This window comes from Ovis aries, chromosome 11 (genome assembly GCF_016772045.2).
Source record: "Ovis aries strain OAR_USU_Benz2616 breed Rambouillet chromosome 11, ARS-UI_Ramb_v3.0, whole genome shotgun sequence".
NCBI classification, from domain to species: domain Eukaryota; kingdom Metazoa; phylum Chordata; class Mammalia; order Artiodactyla; family Bovidae; genus Ovis; species Ovis aries.
The window spans coordinates 27,669,730-27,692,472 of NC_056064.1; the positions used below are offsets into that span (position 1 = coordinate 27,669,730).

At 46.3% G+C, this 22,743-nt stretch overlaps 1 protein-coding gene and 1 long non-coding RNA gene across 2 annotated transcripts; both read right to left on the minus strand.

The window, feature by feature from the left end:
* Positions 1 to 37: 37 nt before the first annotated feature.
* Positions 38 to 18,732, minus strand: CTC1 (CST telomere replication complex component 1). The gene is made up of 23 exons (XM_004013301.5): positions 18,659 to 18,732; positions 15,394 to 15,557; positions 12,574 to 12,811; positions 12,208 to 12,416; positions 10,055 to 10,199; positions 7,930 to 8,220; positions 7,699 to 7,827; positions 6,946 to 7,178; positions 6,649 to 6,826; positions 6,352 to 6,552; positions 5,712 to 5,838; positions 4,996 to 5,110; positions 4,532 to 4,859; positions 4,364 to 4,453; positions 3,915 to 4,108; positions 2,994 to 3,055; positions 2,725 to 2,899; positions 2,337 to 2,414; positions 1,464 to 1,608; positions 1,307 to 1,371; positions 902 to 1,067; positions 680 to 806; positions 38 to 528 (listed from the first exon to the last, which is right to left on the minus strand). The coding sequence occupies exons 1-23, from the start codon at positions 18,689 to 18,691 to the stop codon at positions 389 to 391; spliced, it is 3,633 nt and encodes a 1,210-aa protein (XP_004013350.1). The 5' UTR covers positions 18,692 to 18,732; the 3' UTR covers positions 38 to 388.
* Positions 18,733 to 22,112: 3,380 nt separating this feature from the next.
* LOC132657338 (uncharacterized) lies at positions 22,113 to 22,724 on the minus strand. Its single transcript, XR_009595332.1, has 2 exons — positions 22,685 to 22,724; positions 22,113 to 22,329 (listed from the first exon to the last, which is right to left on the minus strand). It is a non-coding gene; the product is annotated as an uncharacterized LOC132657338 (long non-coding RNA).
* Positions 22,725 to 22,743: the final 19 nt, after the last annotated feature.

Consider the following 22,743-nt stretch of genomic DNA (forward strand, 5'->3'; position numbering starts at 1 on the left):
TGGGTTGCCAGGTCATGAGGCCTGAGACCCACCTGAGTGCAAGTGAGAAACATCCCAAGAGCTTTATTGTAGAGCAAGGGGCCTGTCAGGAGCAAACCCATGAGGGGCAAGTGCCTGCCACAAAGACAGAACCCAGGTGCTCAGGACCACCTGTGAATACAGGTGCTTTGACACCTACTAGAGAGGAAACGCAACTGCACTATGATTTTCCTGTTTCCACAATTTCCTCAAGGAGGGTTGGCATTAGAATACGGAGCAATAACAGCAGGGTAGCATTTTGTGAATCCAGGGATCTGGGGTCCTGGTTCAGTTTCAGAGAAGGTAAGGGCCATGACCAGGGAAAGGAGCTGAAGCCCAGCCTCAAGATCTCCAGCCACTGCAGTTTCGGTTAGTAGGAGGAAACTAAGGCCCCCGGAGCACTGGGGTGCTCAGGCTCCTGGATAGAGAGGCATGACAGTCGGATCTTGGGGTTCACACGAGTCAGGAAAGGGAACTCCCCATACTGGAATCGCTGTAGCCGAGGAGCTTCTGAGATGGGAAGAGAGAAAAACACAGGTCCTGTGCATGTGGTTTTCAGTCCCCACCCCCCATTCTCCCAGCTTCAGAAATTCCCTGTCAATCCCCACTCCCTCTTCCTCTTGGGACCCACCAATCTACAGCCCTGCCCTTTGACCCTCACCTAACGGGATGATCTTGGAGGGTTTTCTCTCCAGCTCAAAAGAAAGCACCATAGGGCGGAGGACAGAGAAACTGGTACAGAGGGTCCAGAGGAAGAGGGTCAAGGGCTCATCCACCTCAGCTGAGGACTAGAAAGGGAAAAAGGTTTCATCAGGACTCAAGCTTCTAACCAAGCTCCCAGGAAAATGGCTATCTGAGCCCCCACCTCCCAGCCACATCTCACCTCAAGTTGGGCTCCAGGCCCCGTAAATTGTAAGGCCACTTTCCCTGGCCCTCGGACAAACTCAAGGAGGGAGGTCCACTCACTAGGACACAGCCCTAGAACTGCTGCCACTTGATGATTTCTACAGGTCACCACAGCTTCTGCAGTCCCATCCTCCACCAGGAGCCTGGGAGCGGGGGAGCAGGGGCAGTTAGGAAATAGAAACTCTGATGGCAAAACCCAGGGGGCCGGTCACCCAGATCCAACAGGACTCTCTCTCCACCTTGTTAGCTTACTATACCCTCATCCGTCCATTCTAAAATATTTATTAAGCAATTCCCACCATTTAGGAATTATGCTAACATCAGGACAGCAGACAGTCATGGAAATGGTGCAATGGGTGCCCGCTTTGTGCTCTGCTCTCACCTGATGCTGGCCTGGCTTACAGATGTCTGAGTGGGGCAAGCGGGGCTCTGACGAGGACACCTTCCCTGGGATGAAGAAAGTGGTTGGCAAAATCCCCTCGCCCCCATCACAGCCCTCTTGGCACCCTGCACCCAGCTCAGCCTGTCCCCACTCTTACCTGTGGGCAGATGCTGGTACAGTGAGCACACACCCAGAGGAGATGAAGGCTGAAGACAGAAACGACATGGCAAGAAGCAGTGGCCCGAAATGGGGCCTTGTCACCTTGCAGAAGCTCGGCCAGGTAAATGTGGGGCAGGGGGACACTAAAGAGAGAAGGGGGGTTCAAGAAACAGCCAACAGAGTTCCAAAAGCAGAATTTGTCTGGAAGGACTCAGCAGGCGTGAGTACAGGGACAGTTGTGGCTTCTGGGCTCTCCTGGAAGTCCCAGGGCCTCTCCTTTCTTATTTTTTAAATTCTCTAAGTATGAAAACACATTTACAAGAGATATGGCAAATATAGAGCAAAGGTACATATAGGTCTACTATATACTACAATTTTTTAAAGTAGATAAATTAAGTTTTTTTGGTTGGAGTTGCAATATCAAAATCTCAAAAATTAGCAGAATGGACAGAAAAGTAGAAGGACATAGTAGACTTGAAATGCTCTATGAACCAATTCAACATAATTAAGATTTATATAATTTTCACACAATAGCGGGATACAAATGTAAGTTCCCCAGGGCCCCCATTTATTTTGATTCTTGATCTCTGATGGTCATTATTTCTCAGGCTTGAAAAACCAAGATATTAGCCAAGAAACATATTTGTATTTTGGATTGAAAACCCTTTAAAATCCCAGAACACTAAATCTTCCTGGGTAGAATGATATGTATGGACATTTTTCATTTGAAGTAGAGGAAATCCTTCTGACTACACACATTTTACTAGGAGGGGAGAAGCCTGGAGTTATGGGGAAAATTCCAGAGCCTGGAACAGATGTGGGGTTCAGGTGTGAGGCTGTGAGGTTTGGAGATGGGCTTTGGGCCACTGACCTGACCGTAGTATCTGGGGGGAAATGCAGGACCTGCACACAGGTCGACGACCGAAAGCAACAGTAAACGTTGTGGGACCTGCAGGTGCAGGAGGGAGAGAGAGGAGGAGGAGAAAGAAGTCAGTCTGAGGTAGGGGCTGGGACGGTGTCACAGGCCGAGCCACTCCCCCTGAGGGACGTGCCTTGACCCTGGCACTATCAGCACAGAGGGCAGAGGAAGGGAAGCGCTAGTCTGGAACATACTGCAGGGGCAAAGGGCATACATGGCAGAGAAACACAGCAGATTTAACAGCAAAGAGAAGCTGTCATCGCCACACAGGTAGGGGCAAGCATTCAAGAGAAGCACATCAGGAGGGAGAGGAGGCCAGGTCATCAACACAGGTCTTCACCTGGAAACCCTTTTCTCCAACTGGTAAAAGTAGACTCGGGCTCCAGGAAGAAGTCCCAGTGGGGGCGGTAAGTGTGGGTCTTCAATATACACATCCAAGTGAGGGGGAAATTTGTAGTCGGCAGTCTCCAGAGCTACAGTGAGCTTCACACACCGTCTCACAGCCCCAGAGCTCCCTACATTGGAATGGGGAGGGGTTAGTGGTCCCTCTCAGGACCACTAGGTTCCACCGCTCTATTTCTTACCCTTTACCCAAACAGGTGTTATTACCAGGCTTCATCCAGAGATGTGACACAATCTCAGCTGAAAAAGACACCAAGGAATCTGCAAAACTGGAGGGTCAGAGAAACAGAATGAGAATGGAGTCAGATCCCAGGACAGAAAGGAGTTACAGTAGCTGCTAGAACTTTACCTATGAGGTCCTGGAAAGGCTTGAAGTGTCTCAAACCAAATACTAAAAGTAACAGGGCTTATGGGAAAAACAGGGCTGTAGCAGATCACTACACACACACAAACCCAAAACCCAATCCAGCTTTGTACCCAGAGGCCTCACCAAAAAATACCCCAGCAAAGGTGAATCTCCACTTGCATTTACCCTAGAATCTCAGTCAGCCCATCATTCTCAGCTTTATACAATGGGGCCAAGCGCCCACTCCTTCAAATCATAGGTCCTTGAAAACTTGCACTTCTAGGGAAGTTTTGTAAAAGTTACACATATAATCCAACATGGTGTTTGTTTACACAGGGGGAAGTATCTCTGCAGCATCTTCAACTGCACTGCAGCTGCCCCCAGAAAAGCTTACAGGAGGAAAGTAAAGCTGTTCCTGAAGCTATAAGCATCAATTCTTGCACTATAGGAAGGTCCTTCTCTAAAGATTTTAAGCTTTTGTCCTTGCTTTTTTTGTTTGTTTCTTATGTTTCCTTTTACTGCTAAGCTTTGTTCTCAATTGTGAGAAAGCCTGCTCATGATAATGTCAGTGACATGCTGAGCCGGGGGATGGGGGTGGGGGGCCAGCGGTGGTAATCAGGTATGAAACACAGCTTCTATCTTACAGCACCATCCCTCCTCTAGGAGCTAAATCACATTCATGAAACACACACTGTAGCAGGGGACAGACAATTCATCCGACACAACCACAGCAGAGGAAGAGAGAGCAGTCAAGCGAGCTGGAGAAGCTGGTGTACATTTACTTGCCACTGAGCAGGTCAGTCAGTGAGGATTCAGGCAGTGTCGGGCGGATACCCAGCACCTCCGGGATGTCCTGGGAGCTTGCAAGTTCCACAGTCCATTCATCCTGGACAGTGAGGCAGGATGCACAGCCAGCCAGCTCCAGAGGATGCTGTGACATGCAGGATGAACCACCCTCCTCGAACAACATCAGTGTCTGCCAGGAAATGGGGACATGACCATCTCCTAGTGTGTCCTGGTCTGGAGAGAGGTTCCTCACAAACTATGTTTTCCAATCCTGTTTCCTCTCTGGAGCCTGACAAAGGAAGTCAGGCTAGACTAGACATAGGCAGGCCTTCTATCTGATCTACATCCACCTTTCTTCCAGGAGACCTAGAACTTCCTTTCCAGACCCCAAGCCAAAATACCCTTCCCCTTTCTGGGGAAGGGTGTGGTGAAGTGGGGCACTCACGGGAGGGCCAGAAGCTACGAGCCGGTACACATGCCCTGGGTGCAAGAACTCAAACCAGCGGACTGAGGAGCCGAGGAACAGAAGGAGGACCTGACGGGGAGAGCAGAGTCCCTCAGACGAGAGCTGGGTCTCAGGAGGGCAGGTCAGAGGTCCCAGGCCCTAGTTTACCTTCTGATCTGAGTTTTCATCTTCCTTGGGTTCAAGTGGGCCCCATCCAGTTCCCTCCTTCCTCTGGGTGCCCCCAAGCCAGCTCCCTAATACATGGAAACTGAGGGTGGGCTGGGGCACCTCTGAACTGGCACTTGGGGGCACAGAAAAGTTCCTCTTCATCAGTGCCTCCTTGTGGGACAGCAAGAACAGCCTGCTCTGTTCTATGTGGGGACCCTCTGGAGGGGAAGGCTCTGTCCGAGGAGGGGTGGAGGAGGTGGCTGAGTGAAGGACGGGTCTGGGCACAGACAAGATCAGGGCATCGGCCAGAAGAAACTGGACATAGACTCTGTTGGGAGAGACAAGGAAGAGGTTTCTTAGCGATGCAGGCATTGTGCCCCAGTGCTCCACCCCCTGCATGGAGACTTCCCCTTCCACTTCCCTGGTGGTGGGACCCAGAGGACAGCACCACCCTAATGACCTACCTGGCCTGCTTCTTCTGGATGAAGTCTGTGGTGCTCAGCTCCTTCCAGGAAGGGAAGCTGCTTCTGACATTCCTTTCTATGACCAACTGGAATCTGTCTGCCCGCACCAGGCAACCTGAGAGGAAGACAGTTTTCTATTTTGGCAAGAGGAGAAGACTGTCGGCTGGGCAGAGAGGCAGCCCACCCCACAGGTCTCTTGCTCAATCCAGGCAGGAGCTGCGCGCCTGACACAATGCGAAGGCCCAGGCCTGACCCCCATCTTAGAAGGGTGGTACCTCCAAGGGAAAAACTGTTCCATCAGCACAGCCAATCCCACCCCTGGCCTGATCCTTTCTCATAAATCCCTAAAACACCTGTTCTGAGGTCTGAGAAGCTTTCCTCTCCAGAGTTTCCCTGGCTACAAGCCTCAATAACTCCAAGACCATTCCTCTTCCAAACTAGGGAAGTGAGAAATGGAAGCTGTCATCCTGGTGTGTCTGTGAGGAGTTACAGAGGGAGAAATGAATGTTGGGAATTGTGATTCTGGCCGGGAACCCCTGGCTCCTTTATACCACCTGCCCATACCAGCCTCTTAAACCACTCCCCAGACTTGTTGATCAACATAAGCCACTTGAGCATCTCTACTGAATCCTGGCAGAAGCTCTCTCCCACACCCCCCAGTTCAGAGACCCTCTTTCCCACTCCCATCATCTTCTCTCCACCACTGAACTCCAAACCTATGAGCCTGGGGTCAGTGAGGGGCTGCGAGGGCTGGGCCAGGAGTAGGCAGGACAGGGAACCGCTCTGGTCCCGAAGTCGCAGACACCCTTTACGAGATGAAGGCACCAGGACCCCAAGCAGTACCTGCAAGGAAATGAAGGCCTAGGCATCAAGTTTCACTAAACAAATACACAAAGCATCTACCATGTGCCAGGCATAGTGTTAACTGTTAGAGCTACAGAATGAACCACAAAGACATGATCTCAGAGCTTAAAGAATTTATCCTGAAGTGGGATAGAAAGATTGGGGAAAATGCACCTGCATTCACACATTTAGCAGCCAGAGGGAAAGTTTACAGATCAAGGTTAGAGCCAGGAGACCATGGAGGACAAGACACAACAGGGGGTTTGGGTTTGACTTTATACCCTCTGGGAGAAACAAGAAAGGATTTAAATGAAGAGTTTTATAAACCATGTTACATTTTACCCCACCCATTTCTAGTCATTGCAGGGGAGTGGACTAGAGGGGTCCAGGAAGAGATGGAGCGGTCTAGTTAAGAAGGCTAGTGCCATCAAAATGACAAGAAAGGACTATGGCAGGAGTAGTAAAAGTGGCAAACAGAGGAAGTCCCCGGACCCCTGTTGGAGCCACACTCACCGGGGCAGGGTGGAATGCAGAAGGCAGTAGACACTGCCAGGACCAGGCCAGGCGCTGATTGAGTTGCCAACTGGGCAAGTGAGAAGCCTCTGGGAAGGGCAGAAGGGTCTTAGGGTCAAAGGAGGCCCAGGCCTGGCGCTTCGCTTCCTCTTTCAGGACGGCCAAAGTAGGGAAAAAGCAGGGGGTCTGCAGCTGGGTGTACTGTCCAAGAGACAAGATATCAGGTTACGTATCCCCCTGTGCCCGGGTGTCCCCCAGGGTGTTAGATCTGCCACCCATACCCCGACATCTTCAGACCTTCTGGAGTGGACAGTGATGTGGGTCTTCAAGGATCTCGCCGCGTGTGTTCCGACCAGGGCAGCCAGGTGGAATGAGAACCTCCAAGATCGGGGCCAGAATCTGTAGTCCCAGGCTGGGGTCCCCAGGTGACGAATACTTCAGGAACTGGTGGTATCTCAGCACGTGAGGACACAGCCTTGGCCACACAGAGAAGTGGAGTCAATTCCCCCAGAGACTCTTCCAGAATATGGCATCCCTGAGACAAAGTGGCCCACCCCTCACCACCTCCCCAGCCCCAATCCGCGTCCTCCTCACTTGCAGGCCAGATCCTCCAGGGCCTTGGTGGCCCACAGGTAGATGGGGAGTCCTAACTGATGCTCCCATACCAGCTGCTCATACAGGGAGGCCTGGGGGACTTGGTGGGAAAACTGAGTCTCAGGCACCTGATGAGAGAAGCCCCGAAGCAGAACGGCGCCACGAAGGCAGGGAGCTAATATGGGTCTTCTCGTCCCCCCGCCCACTGACTGCAGGAGGTGAACATCCTGGAGCTGTGGAGGCAGAAGAGGTGAAAGAGCAACTCAGTAGTCCCAGACAGAGGTAAATGCAGTTTGCCACTGCCTGGCTCATAGGAAACACACAATTTCTCCTTTACAGGTTACTTCCCTCCAGCTCTGTCTTGCTTTCCATCATGACCCACTCCCCTGTGGTAAATAAGCCTTCACCTCCTAGGAGCTACACTCAGCCTTTCTGTGGGCCAGAGGGCTCACTGGGCTGCCTGAGGTCATCCTGGCCCCACACCTGTACTTCAGCTCCAGCATCTCCTCCTCCAGTGAGAAGGTCCTTCTAGAAAGGAGATGCTCTGGACCCACCTGCTCCTCCCAGGGCCCCAGTCTCCACTCCTGATATGAGCTCTTGTCCAAATCACTATTTACAAAAGCACCTCGCACTCCAGCACATTTAATTATTTTTATAATTTTGTTGTAGGGGTGTCGACCTGCTCCAAAAAAAAACCAACCAATAAAGGTAAGACAGTCTCTCTTTGTCACCAGCCAGGACCCCCTCACATACCTCCAGACTGACTCCTGGTCGCACCACCCGCCTGAGGCCACGGAACTGCTGGTAGGCGAGGCAGAGCTCCAGCTTCCTGTCCAGCTCATAGAGGCCCGCAGGCTGATTCAGCGTGCCAGTGACCATTCCCTGCAAAGAAGCCGAAGGGCCAGGTGATCCTCAGGCCCTTCTTCTTCGGAGACCCCACAATTCCTGCCCCCTCAGGCTCAGGAACCTCTCCCTCGTGCGCACCGTGTAGGATAAGAGTATGGAGTCCCGGACGAGACAGTCTGGACCTGGACCCTTCTTGTCCTGGGGGCTGCTGGGCCGGGGCAGTGATTGGGGGTCGGCCTCCAAGGGGACTCCGGCCAGCTCCAGTTCCAGCTCTCGCACACATTCTGGTTTCAGCGGCAACAGCTGGGAGGAGGGGCTGGTCATCCACACCCGGTAACGGTGACCAGGGAGCTTGGACACTCGCACTTCTGTCAGCACATAGGCTCTACCAGGACAGAGGGCTCGGTGCCACACCAGCTGGGCAGGGACCTGGCTTGTGCAGAAGCAGGTGACATGGTACGTGAGAGGCTTCCCATGTCCTGTCCCTCTGCAGGAGCTCCTTCCCATCACCATGTCACCTCAAGGACTGGCTCCTCGAGAGCCTTTCCTTACCTCTTTTTCTTTTCCTTCCTTCTTTATCTTTCCTGTTTGCCAATTAAATCTTAAGCCTCAGAACTCTCAGGAACTCTCCCCTCTCATAGGAGATGGCAAACGTTTCCTAATCCCTCCCCCAAGGCACACACCATCGGTACAGCTTCCTCCAAAATATATAAATATTTTGTGCAGACAATTCTGCCCTTGCATTTCCCCTATCCCACCCCACCATACAGACCAGCCATGCAAACAACTTTCACTTATTTAATCAATATGAACACGGTACGTATGTATCCAGTATGGGGACGATGTTAAGTGAAATAACATAGACTGTTCTCTCTTCTCTAACATATATCAAACCACCAGGAAACACAGACACAAAACCCAAGTAATAACATGGAGCCATATATGATCAAGTGGAAAAAACAACACACATTTGTAAGGTTTCAGAGAAAGAAAAGAGGTCAGGATGGGCTGGGATGATCAAGAAGGCCAAGTGACAGAAGCTGAACTTGCCAGGGTCCTGAAGGCCATCTCTGGTTTGCTGAAGTGGAGAGGAGAGAGGAAGGTGTTTTAAGCAAGAAAAAACAATATAGAAATCTTCAGAACTCAGAATGAGCAAGGTAAGGAAAACACTGGCCAGGATGGAGGAGGAATGTTCCTGGGGGTGGCAGGAGACAAAATGGAAGCGCCAAGATGAAGAAAAAAATCCAGAAATAACATGCTGAAGACTTTTAATCAATCAGAAAGGGAGAATCATCCAAGTAGGAACATAAATAAACCCCAGAAGGTATATGGAATGTACAAGGGGCCAACAATGGGTTATTGAAGAAATTTAAGCAAAAGGGGAAAAGTTACATAGAGAAAACCATTAATAAATATAACCATCTTTCTCCTCCCAGAGCACAAATGCCATTCTCAGGGGCTTTGAAACACAACTGAGGACTCAGGATACCTGAACTTCACAGTCCCAGGTGCTCAGCTTCACAGACCCTCATTTCTACTTGAAAACACCAACCAGACTTCAACATCACCACTCATAGCTAAGACCTCACGGGAGTTTATTGTTTATGCAAAACCAGTAGTTTACGATGGTTTGACTGAACACAAGAATTTACATACACACACTACTATGCATAAAAGAGGTAACTAATGAGAACCTACTGTACAGCTCAGGGAACTCTACTCAATGCTCTGTGGTGACCTAAATGAGAAGGAAATCCAAAAAAGAGGTGACCTATGTATACATATAGCTGATTCACACTAACGTAGAGTAGAGACTAACACAATATTGTAAAATTATACTCAACAAAAATTAATTTAAAAAATAAAATAAATTATATCAGTTGATGTAAAAAGACTCAACAGTAAGTACCAGGTTTTTTTTAAAAGAACATGTTATTCCATGTTTTAATGGTGTTCAGATAAATACTTTTCTTGGTCACTCTTCTGGGGGAAAACAGGTGATTCTTGCAGTTTTTCAAAATGGGACACACGATACAGAAGCTGTCTCCTTGCATGAGCTACAGAGCAGGGAAGTCTTCTCCCCATCTTCTATACGTAGGGAAGGTACCACCTGGACTCTTCCCTCAACTGCACTGTCCTAGAAACAAGCCTCTGAAGCTGTCCTCCTTTCCCACATGGTTTCTCCTGTGATGCTATCTTACCTGTTAGGAGCCTGTACAGCCCTCTCACACCTCCACACTCCTGAATTGACCCTAAACCTCACCTGCACAATGACAGACACCTGGCTGCCAGCTGGGGAGGATCCACCAAGAAACAGGACAAAGTAAGCTTTCTTCCGACTTTTCACCAGAGCACTGAATCGAATTAGTTTCCCAGCAAGGTTTGGCTGCACATTTCTGTGCTTACTTCTAAAAAAGGTAGAGAGAAGAGCAGTCATTTTTTATCTCTCCCTCTCTTTTTTTCCCCCTTACAAATGCCTTCCTTTCCACTACAATCTCAGTTCACTTCAGTTCAGTTGCTCAGTCATGTCTGACTCTTTGTGACCCCATGGACTGCAGCATGCCAAGCTTCCCTGTCCATCACCAACTCCAGGAGTTTACTCAAACTCACGTCCATTGAGTCGGTGATGCCATCCAACTATCTCATTCTCTGTCGTCCCCTTCTCCTCCTGCCTTCAACATTTCCTAGCATCAGAGTCTTTTCAAATGAGTCAGCTCTTCATATCAGGTGGCCAAAGTACTGGAGTTTCAGCTTCAACATCAGTCCTTCCAATGAATATTCAGGACTGATTTGCTTTAGGATTGACTGGTTGGATTGCCTTGCAGTCCAAGGGACTCTCAAGAGTCTTCTCCAATACCACAGTTCAAAAGCATCAATTCTTCAGCGCTCAGCTTTCTTCACAGTCCAACTGTCATATCCATACATGACCACTGGAAAAACCATAGCCTTGACTCGACAGACCTTTGTTGGCAAAGTAATGTCTCTGCTTTTTAATACGTTGTCTAGGTTGGTCATAACTTTCCTTCCAAGGAGTAAGCGTCTTTTTATTCCAAGGCTGCAGTTACCATCTGCAGTGATTTTGGAGCCCCCCAAAATAAAGTCTGACACTGTTTCCACTGTTTCTCCATCTATTTGCCATGAAGTGATGAGACCAGATGCCATGATCTTCGTTTTCTGAATGTTGAGCTTTAAGCCAACTTTTTCACTGTCTTCTTTCACTTTCATCAAGAAGCTCTTTAGTTCTTCACTTTCTGGCATAAGAGAGGTGTCATCTGCATATCTGAGGTTATTGATATCTCTCCGGGCAATCTTGATTCCAGCTTGTGCTTCTTCCAGTCCAGCATTTCTCCTGACGTACTCTGCATATAAGTTAAATAAGCAGGGTGACAATATACAGCCTTGACATACTCCTTTTCCTATTTGGAACCAGACTGTTGTTCCATGTCCAGTTCTAACTGTTGCTTTCTGACCTGCGTACAGGTTTCTCAAGAGGCAGGTCAGGTGGTCTGGTAGTCCCATCTCTTTCAGAATTTTCCACAGTTTATTGTGATCCACACAGTCAAAGGCTTTGACATAGTCAATAAAGCAGAAATAGATGTTTTTCTGGAACTCTCTTGCTATTTTGATGATCCAGCAGATGTTGGCAATTTGATCTCTGGTTCCTCTGCCTTTTCTAAAACCTGCTTGAACCTCTGGAAGTTCATGGTTCACGTATTGCTGAAGCCTGGCTTGGAGAATTTTGAGCATTACTTGACTAGCATGTGAGATGAGTGCAATTGTGCGGTAGTTTGAGCATTCTTTGGTGTTGCCTTTCTTTGGGATTGGAATGAAAACTGACCTTTTCCAGTCCTGTGGCCACTGCTGGGTTTTCCAAATTTGCTGGCATATTGAGTGTAGCACTTTCACAGCATCATCTTTCAGGATTTGAAATAGCTCAACTGGAATTCCAACACTTCTACTAACTTTGTTTGTAGTGATGTTTCCTAAGGCCCACTTGACTTCACATTCCAGGATGTCTGGCTCTAGGTGAGTGATCACACCATCATGATTATCTTGGTCATGAAGATTTTTTTTGTACAGTTCTGTGTATTCTTAGTATCTTTTGCTTCTGTAAGGTCCATACCATTTCTGTCCTTTACTGAGCCCACGTTTGCATGAAATGTTCCCTTGGTATCTCTAATTTTCTTGAAGAGAAATAGGGATGTAAAATTTCCACACCCCAAAGCCATTATTCTAAAAGCCTCCTTCAAACTCTACCTGCCCTTAGATAAGGCTTCTCTTGAAGAATCCTGCATCGTTTCCCTGATTTGGAAATTCCATTTATATTACTTTCTATGCCTTTCTTTCCCTCCTTCCACTGATCCACTGTCCTCCCACTTTTACAATGCTCCCTCCTCCCTTGGATGGAAGAATTACCTGTGCCTGAGCAGGCGGGAAGCCATCTCTGGGTAGACAACAGGGATGGGGGTGAGAGGGCCAGGTCTGATGGTCAAAGGAAATACTGGCACGGGGGTACCCCAGAGCTCCACGTGCCCCTCTCCTGGGGACTTCATTGGAGGAGGGAGGTAACTCCAGCTGGGGAACAGAAAGAGATGGCCCAACCAAGAAAGGTCCAGATCTATGAGCTAGAAAAGACCACAGGCAAGGATTAATCAGGATCCTGGCACCCAATGCATCCTGCTCCATCTTTGTTCCCTCAGAGACTTAACTGTCTTGCCATTCTTATGCTAGATGCCATTCTTATTAGGATCTGAGGCATTTGACCACCCCCTTCCTACTCACCTCACAGTCCAGGGCACCAGTGTTGTCTCTTATATAGAGGCTTCCGTTCCTGCACTCTTGTTCCAAGTTCCCTGATAGGTCTGTAAGTGTCCCTAAAAGTAACAGTCGTTCCCGGGGCAGGGAAACCCCACGTGGTCCAGCCTCTTGGGCCCAAGCCTGGTACACAGTACTGCTACAGGACAAGTGGCTGCAGCATGGGAGATGCTGGTGGGTCGTGAGGTCCTTTACTGAGACAAAGCTGCAGAGTGAAGAGAACAGAGGTTCTGTATAGCTACGTCCAAGCCTATGAATTATCCTCACCCTCCACAAATCCCCCAAGATCCTGAGGAAAGATCAATAGGGAACGTGGACTAAGACACTTTGTTTTATTGATTAAAGGGAAAAAAATTGGGACTGAGGGCCTAAGAAAATGAGGAGGAGGTCTGGGTCCAAAGACTGGCTGGTACCTAGGAAAGGCGAGAAGAAAGTCTGCTGAATGAGATCCTGAACAAGATAGTGCCACAGACAGAATCCAGAGAAATGGAGTGGGAATATAAGAGTGGCCTGAGGGGATGAGCATGTGGGGAGAATGCTTTAGAGACAATACAAACTGCTCCCTTGACAGCATCGCAGCTCTCAGCTTCCACAGAGAGCTCCAGTGGAGACACTAAGACATCTGCCTAATGGCTCAACCTCACTGGCCCCAATCAGGTTCCTTTCCTAATCTAGAATATCACAGCACTGGAGACTGGCTGGGAGGTTGAGGCTGAGGGGGAAGTTGGTATCATGAGTTCCCAGCTTTTAAGAGATGTTTGAGACCAGCCACTCTCAGGCAAAGTGCTGCAATACTGCTGAGTCAGTACCCATTGTGAGATATCTCACAGAGAATGTGATACAATTTATCTAAGTAATGACAGTCACACTTGTGTAATACCATTATTCCACTCACTTACATTCCCATGGGTTTTTTTTCCCAGTGGAAGAGAAACAGAATAAGGTTACAAAACATAACAGTTCATTCTCCTTGTTGCCCTCAAGAACATAATCCCCATGTGAGTGCTAAAGATTAGAAATGCTGTTTTAGATGGCCCACTCCCCTTCTGCATTGGCCTCATTCTTTCCCAATGACTTCAGAGCAACTAAAAGGCAAATCAGACACTAATATGTGGTGTGCCCCTGCTATGCACATATTATATTGGGTCCATTCATGCTCAATATTGCATTGAATCTTCATCAAAAACCCCTGGAAATACCACCAATGAAGAAATTTAGAGGTTCAGATACACAGTAGTGTAGGTGGCAAAGCCAGGCAAGTCTCACTCAGAAGTATTTCTGTCTTTCCCTACTTCTATAAAAGCCTAAGAAAAAGCAGCTAGAGAGAACTGTTCCTTCACCCAAAGCACCTGCAGGACAATAAACAGTAAGGACAGCGTCACTCTTCATAGATTCTTCAGGGTCCTGTCCTCCAACTTTCAAGGCCTGCCATGGGACCTGACATACAGCACGCACTTAATGAAAGGAAATGGAAAAATAAAAAATTTTCCCATCAAATAATAAATTATTTTACCTGTCAAATTTTTACTTTATCCTCACCCACCATCTTCTACATATTGTGCTAGCTACTCTACATATATCTTGAAGAAGAATAAGAAACTTAAAAAGGTTGCAAGTTTCCTAAAAATTGCTGATTTATCACTTTTCAATGATTCTTTTTGATTTTCAATTATTGGGAAACAACAAATTAAACAAACCTAAACAGATTTCTACCTTTTTTAAACAAGAAAAAACAGTGATAGGTATACTCACTTGACAGAATGCCATACAGCAGTTAAAAATAAGACCTAGAGTTATCAATGTGAACAAATCTCAGAAGATTAAGCACAAAAAGCAAAATCCAAAGGATACATAAGGTACTGGACCATTCACACAAAGTCTGAAGTCATGTAAAAACCACTATATATTGCTTAGGGATAGACACATGTATAGAAAAAAATATAAAGATATTCACAAGAATTCTCCCATATTCCATATAGTGGTTACTTTTATGAAAAGATAAACAGGTTTCTTTTTGGAGGACTTTGCAGAGCCTTTAACATGTTAATGAGCCTCATGACTCTCCTAGAGATTGTCACATTCAGTGTTTCTCAAGTATGTTTGGCATGGAACCCTTTTCCTATGGTACTTTATTAACATTGCCTAGAACAGTTTAGGAAATGGTACGTGCTTGTAAAGTCGCCTTGGTCATGTCTGACTCTCTGGGACCCTATGGACTGTAGCCCACCAGGCTCCTCCGTCTGCCCAGGCAAGAATACTAGAGTGGGTTGCCATGCCCTCCTGCGGGGGATCTTCCCAGTCTGGGGATCAAACCCACATCTCCTGAATCTCCTGCAGTGCAGGCGGATTCTTTACTGCTGAGCCACCGGGGAAGCCCTTAGGAAATGGTAGTGTAAAGTTTTTAAAAATAAAATAACTCAGCTTCAGACCTCAAACTCAGGTCTCCCAAAATACAATGATCTGCACTTGCTGAAGTCACTGTCTATATCTTAGTTTCCTAGCACAAATAATAATATCAGCCTCTCTTCCCACTTTGAAGGTTCTTTTCCCATATCATCTATCTTCTCGACCACTTCCTCTTGTCTCTAAACACGACTTGAGCCAAATAAGGAGATCAACAGTTAAAGGAAAGCAGCTTGATGGAGAAGGAGAAGGATTGGCAAAAGGAGATTTTATTTATACCACCTTTTTCTCCCCTCAGCAAGTTTCCCCTCACTCTTCTCAAAAGATAAGTCCTTCGTTTTCAATCCCAAATTTAACTTTGCTGTGAACCCCACCTCTTCTTACCTGTAGCTGAGGGGCAGTGTTAAACCCTGGCTCTTTCCCTGGGACAACCAGGTAGTCTTCACACAGTCAATGACCAACTGAGTCAACTGGACATCAGGCTCCTTGCCAGGTGGACACAGGGTCTCTTGGATGAAAGCCTGGGCGACCTCAAGCCAGGCTTGCTCCTGAGGAAAGTAAAGCTAGTTAAAATACCTTCCTGACTATCCTACCCACCAAGGAAATTTGGGAAAGAATAAAGGAATAGATTACAAAAAAAAAAAAAGAGAGAGAGAATGTAAATGAATATGTAAAGTAAAGGAGTTTAGAGTTTGAAGAAACCTCAGAAGTCTTAGTTCAGACAATCAGCTTAGACAACTGGCCATTCAGCTTTGGCCTTGCCTCTTTAACAAAACCGTACCAATCTTTAAAGCACTCAGTCAGAATAAATATTCCTTGTGAAGTCTTCTCTGAGCATCTCCGAGAGAATCCTGCTCCCTTCCTTGGGGCTCCCACAGTACCTTACACATGCATCTATTAAGAGCAGTGACCAGCAGTGGCAGCCCATCTTATATGGGGTCTGATTCTAGTTCTTTTTTTCTCCCCTCTGGCCATGCTGAATGGCTTGTAAGATACCAGGCCTGGGGAACCAGGGATTGAATCCAGACCCTGTGCAGTGAAAGCACCAAATCCTACCCACTGGACCACCAGAAAATTCCCAGGGGTCTGATTCTAAAGCCAGCAAGTGGAACAAGACTGGTCAAAAGTCACCCTCAGAATCTGCTTGCCAAACAGGGGACACAACTTCAATCCCTGGTCTGGGAAGATTCCACATGCCTCAGGGCAACTAAGCCTTCCAGCTGCAACTACAGAAGCCCTTGCACCACCTAGAGCCTGAGCTCCACAAGAGAAGCCACCGCAATGAGAAGCCCATGTATCACAATGAAAAGCACCCACTCGACACAACTAAAGCAAGCCCTGGTGCAGCAAGGAAGACCCAGAGCAGCCAAAAACAAATGAATAAATCAAAAATAAATAAAATAAAGGTTTTGTTGCTATGTTAACTTTAAAAAAATAAAGTCACCTTCAAAAAAGATCCTTTAAATTGCTCATATAGTACATAGTACTGTATAGTAACATGTATATGGAAATGTGCTTAATAGATGTTACATAAAAGAACATAGACAGTATAATTTTTCATCGTTCCCCCCTCTTTTTTTTCTAATTCTTTTATTAATCCCCCCTCATTTTTTAGTGAAGTGTATACATTTGAGGTCCTATAAACAAATTATATATAAGATACAATTCCCCTGGAATTGTTTCCTTTTCTAGTAATCTAGTAGATCTTAACCTTGTAGTTTAGGGGTTTCCTAAGAAGGACAGGAACCATCTTTGTGTATGTGCCAGATTTTGTTGCCTCTGTATATAGATAACTCTAGGGGAGGGGACCAGTCTGGCACACTCAGTGCTAAGCAGATTTATTTAAAAATTCTGACAGAGTTCAACAATACTTAGGGGTAGGACCTTTATCCTTTTTGATCCCCAGCAATAATCTTAAACCGTTATAGCTCTAACCCTGTTCCTCCAATGTTCTTCTATGGTCAGTCCTCCACATTCAGTTAACCTTTGTGTGCTGTGTGTTCAGTTGCATCAGACGTTTTGTGACCCCATGGACTGCACCTCACCAGGCTCCTCTGTCCATGGGATTGCCCAGCAAGAACACTGGAGTACATTGCCACTTCCTAATTCAGGGGGTCTTCCTGACCCAGGGATCAAACCCGTGTCTCCTGTATAGGCATTTACCATTGCACCAAATGGGAAGTCCCCAATTAGCCTTTAGCAGCTTGAAAAACCAGCATTCAAGTTCTAGATGACTTCAGGGTCCTTGTGAACAGTGCTATCACTGACCTCACCTTCACTCCACCTCAGTCACTCTTGTTCATGGTCAGGGTTCTCAAAACTGGACCAGGTCATCACTCAGAACTGCCCACCAATATAATAACCGCCCAGACTCCCTCATTTTCTGTCTTCTTCTCTTGGTCTTCTCTTTTAGCTCCACTGGCACATAGAATACTATTGTTTTTCAAAGTGGTACTGCTGCCTTAGAATCACCAAAATTTTGCTTAAAACACAGCTGATTTTTAGGTGGTTCCATCTATTGAATCAGAATCCAGGAGTGGGTGGGGTGGGGTGGGGAGGTTGGCAACAGTGTATATTGAATTTGGGTCTCCTGTAGGGAAAGGAAGAAATGAAAGAGGACATCCATATATCAAGGTAGAACTATTGGATTGAGGATATTTGCAAAGCTAGTGAACATCATAAGAGGTGTGGATTTTGTGGAAAGTTGTGTTGGTATGTAGGCTGGCCAGGTGGAGAATCTGGTAGGCAGATGGATATAACTGGGCTCAGGAGAGAGATCTCAGCTAAAGTAAACATTAGGAAAACCAGGACCCCTCACTGGCTATTAAAGCCATCCAGTCAGTGGATGAAGTCGAGAAAGTATTAACCTGGGAAGTTTACTTAATTTAGATTTTATCTCAATATCTTTTTAATGTCTTCACGTTTGGAACCTCAACATTGCTGCGTGGTCGGGGGTCACCACCACCTCTTAAGACATATAAACCACAGTCTTTTAACTGATACTGGCTAGTCCACTCTCCACACTCCTATCTAAGGAAACAAAAATGAAACTCAACCGATCACTCTTTCGCTTAAAAAGCTTCAATAACTCCCAGTTATCCTCAGGTTGAAGTCACTACCTACCATGACTTAAAAGACTGTCAGCTCTGACCCTTCCACCACCACCCAATTGAACTTCTTGAGTTTTTCAAAGACATTGCTCTATTTCTAGCCTTTGAACAGATTTTTGCTTGCGCCTTAAAACCTATTTTATCTCCTTTGTTTTTCAAACCCTGCTAAGCCCTACACGCACTTCGGGTCTTAGAAGCTTTTCCGGATTATCAGTTACCCATTTTCTCTTCAGTCATGTCAGGGGTCTCCCCCAGGAACTCACAGGCCCACAGGTAGCCGTTAGTGTGATCCTGGCTTCCCACTGGGCTTGAAGCCTAAACATTGGACAGAGACGTGTTTAATGCTCACAGACGGCGCCGCAAGCATAATGGAATAAATACGCAGAACCAGTGAAACGGGCGGAAGAAACAGCCTCACAGTCCCTCTTCCCCGGGAGAGGCCAGCGACGTCAGGGAGGCAAAGAGGCAAGGAAGAGGTTACAGGGGGGAAAAAAATCTGGAACAACAAAAAGAGACGAGGGACAGAGAACAGCACTCACAGAGCCAGGAGCCCCAGGCCAGCAGGCCGCCATGACGCGACCGCGACTCCCCGCTGCGCAGCGCGCGGAGACTTGAAGGAGGGCTGGTTCGTGACGTTATCAGCGGGCGCGCCCCTGGCTCCTCCTCCGACTCCTCCCCATTCAACCTCAGTACCGGCTCTGCTACCTTGTCTCGCATCTCTGGGAGGAGGGAGATTAGGAGCGTAAATACAACCTGCCTGGCTGATAACGCCTAAGCATCTTTCCATCTTGCTGATCCTGCCAAGTAGAGGAACTGTTTCCTCCTTAATGCAGCCAGAGCACCTCATTCCTTTTTTTTTTTTTCTGTCAGTCTCCTTGTTCTAGAATTAAGCTGCATGAGAGCAAAGATTTTTATTTGCTTTCTTCGCTGCTATACCCCCAAAGTCTAGAATAGTGCTGACACATAGTTGCATGAATTCTGTGCACTTCACTGCCTATTAAGCCATGGGTTGATTGGTTGGTTGACTAAATTAGGAAGAGAAGAGGCTTTCATTAGTAAATACACAAAAATTTATCAGGTTCTTGTTTGACAAGTACTGTTCTAGGCATCAAATACAAAGAAAAATAGATTAAGTTAAAACTAGGTCAGTTCAGTTCAGTTCAGTCTTTTAGTCGTGTCTGACTCTTTGCGACCCCATGAACCGCAGAACTCCAGGCCTCCTTGTCCATCACCAACTCCCGGAGTTCACCCAAACTCGTGTCCATCTGGTCGGTGATGCCATCCAGCCATCTCATCCTCTGTCGTCCCCTTCTCCTCCTGCCCACAATCCCTCCCAGCATCAGAGTCTTCTCCAATGAGTCAACTCTTCTCCTGAGGTGGCCAAAGTATTAGAGTTTCAGCTTCAGCATCAGTCCTTCCAATGAACACCCAGGACTGATCTCCTTTAAAATGGACTGGTTGGATCTCCTTGCAGTCCAAGGGACTCTCAAGAGTCTTCTCCAACACCACAGTTCAAAAGCATCAATTCTTCGGTACTCAGTGTTCTTCACAGTCCAACTCACATCAATACACGACCCCTGGAAAACCCATAGCCTTGACTAGATGGACCTTTGTTGGCAAAGTAATGTCTCTGCTTTTCAATATGCTATCTAGGTTGGTCATAACTTTTCTTCCAAGGAGTAAGTGTCTTTTAATTTCATGGCTGCAGTCACCATCTGCAGTGATTTTGGAGCCCCAAAAAATAAAGTTTGACACTGTTTCCACTGTTTCCCCATCTATTTCCCATGAAGTGATAGGACCAGATGCCATGATCTTAGTTTTCTGAACGTTACTTCTAGGTACTCATAGTCAAATGGGGGACATAGTAAAGTAAAATGTGTAGAATGTGAGTTATAGATACTGTGGAATGCAGGGGTGTCCCTTTTATATAGTGAAAGCCTTACTGAAACAATGATTTTCTATTAAAAAATTGAGAGAAGTGAAGGATTCATATGATGGGGATTACAGAGAAAGAATGGACAGGTGAAACAACAAAGCCTTTGTGGTGGAAAGAAATGCAAGAAGTCAGTGAGGCTGGAGGGAAGGAGGGGAAATTAAAGGTATGAAGTGAAAGAGGAGCATCAAAGGCCATTGTATACTTGCAGCAGCTTCAAATCATTTTTAGAGCAAGACAGAATACACATTTGTTATAAATAACTTGGCACCACAATGTATAACTAGTTCATATAATAAGGAATATAGAGCTTGTATTGAATGAAGTTGAATTAGGGGATACCATAACTTGTAGAATTAAAATTTCTTTAAATTTAATTGTATTTTTTATTGAAGTATATTTGATTTGCAATGTTGGTGCCAAGTTATTTATAAGGCAAATATATGTTTGCAATTATTTCCCATGATTACATCAGAGGTATGTCCCTTCCCTTTTCATCAATACAACAGGAATGAGAGATTCCCCCAGTGGAGGTGAAACCTCTCTCTCACTCCACTCCAGCCACATTGACTCCCTAATTAGAACACCAGGAGCGGCTGGAGGGAAAGAAGTCCAGGAGTACTCAGATGCCAAGAGTCAACAGGTGGTCTCTGTCAGAAATGAGTCACAAGTACAGCCTGGAATATTACCTACCAAACAGATAATAACTGTTATATCTGGGACAGGGATGGAATTAGGGTGAGGTAAAGTGAGCCACCTAAAATATATTAAATGGTGTATCCCAAGTGCCTTACTTAGCTCACGCTAGGCTTCACCCTATACTGGAGAAAGGAAGAGAATGGGACAGGAAAGGGATAAGGATAAAGACTTTTAACTTTTTCCTATGAGTGTTTCTGTGTTGCCTGACTCTTTAGAAAGACCACCGGACTGGTTACCACAGTACCAATCCTAGCACTCCATTCCTGCTTTCTTGCCCTCAGGCTTCAGGTTAGGTTTGGCTAATGGGAGACAGAGACATTTTGCAGGGGGATTCAGGACTGGAGAACTCAGTTTATTCTATTTCTCCCTCAACATTGAGTTTGTGGCAGTAGCTTCCTAGGTCTACTGAACACCATTCTTTCATGGCTCCACTTCTCTCCCAGCTCATAACAACATTTCTCCCTTTGTACTTTCAAGCTTGGAGGTGCTAACCACTTATGCTGTTGCTAGGCTCTGGGTGGCCCATTGCACTTTGTTGTTCCTTAATCCTGCCCATATCTCTTTAAGTAGACTATTAAATTCTTACTGACTAAACCTTTCTGAGTGTGCTATTTTCTGATAGGATCCTGGTTAATACAATCATGTATGTTTGTACTTGTTATTCAGTTGCTCAGTCCTGTCAGACCCTTTGTGACCCCATGGACTGCAGCACGCCAGGTTTCCCTGTCCTTCACCATCTCCCAGAGTTTGCTCAAAGTCATGTCCATTGAGTCCACTGAGTTGATGTTGCCATCCAATCATCTCATCCTCTGTCACCCCTTTCTTCTCTTGCCCTCGATCTTTCTCAGCATCAGGGTCTTTTCAAATGAGTCAGTTCTTCACATCAGGTGGCCAAAGGATTGAAGTTTCAGCTTCATCATCAGTCCTTTCAATGAATATTCAGGACTGATTTATTTTAGGATGCATTCGTTTGATCTCCTTGCAATCCAAGGGACTCTCAAGAGTCTTCTCCAGCACAACAGTTCAAAGGCATTAATTCTTTGGCGCTCAGCTTTCTTTATAGTCCAACTCTCACATTCATACATGACTACTGGAAAAACTATAGCTTTGAATAGATGGACCTTTGTTGGCAAAGTAATGTCTCTGCTTTTTAATATGCTGTCTAGGTTTGTCACAGCTTTTCTTCCAAGGAGCAAGTGTCTCTTAATTTCAAGCCTGCAGTCACCATCCACAGTGACTTTAGAGCCCCAGAAAATAAAGTCTGTCACTGTTTCCATTTTTCCCCATCTATTTGCCATGCAGTGATGGGACCAAATGCCATGATCTTAGTTTTTTTTTTTTTTTCTCCTTTTTAAAAAAAATATAAATTTATTTATCACGATCTTAGTTTTTTGGATGTTGGGTTTTAAGTCAATTTTCCCCACTCTTCCACCTTTATCAAGAGGCTCTTTAGTTCCTTTTCACTTTCTGCCCTTAGGGTGGTATCATCTGCATATCTAAGGTTGTTGACATTGCTCCCGGCCATCTTGATTCCAGCTTGTGCTTCATCCAGCCCAGCATTTCACATGATGTGCTCTGCTTTTAAGTAAAATAAGCAGACTGACATTAAGAGCCTTGATATACTCCTTCAATAAATGCTTCTGATCATTATTAGTTACCTTAACTAGCTAGAAGTTAAAAAACATAGGTCTCCCACTCCGCTAAAAAATGAGTTCATTTAGAAAAGACAAAAGTGAAAGCAAGCAAGTAAAGCCAGTAAGGGGGGTGGGGGGTGGGGGGGTGCGGAAACTGAGTTCTGGACAGGAAAGGTGTGTTTTATTCCTGCATTCAGTGTTTCCCTCACACTTTGCACGGGGACAAGAGAAGCGGGGACCTGAGGCTGACTTTATTTTCACAAACGTTAACTGAATATATATTTCTGGAATGAACCTACTGGGTATAGAAGTTGCTCTAGGAATTGACGGAGAAGGTCTGAGGAGGCCCACACCAGGG

Coding starts and splice junctions, on each gene's coding strand:
- CTC1 (XM_004013301.5), bottom strand. CDS start 18,691: ATGGCGGCCTGCTGGCCTGGGGCTCCTGGCTCT. Junction 4,109..4,363: donor TCGTAGCTTCTGGCCCTCCC/GTGAGTGCCCCA, acceptor ATTTCCTGGCAG/ACACTGATGTTGTTCGAGGA. Junction 1,068..1,306: donor GTAAGCCAGGCCAGCATCAG/GTGAGAGCAGAG, acceptor CCCCGCTCCCAG/GCTCCTGGTGGAGGATGGGA.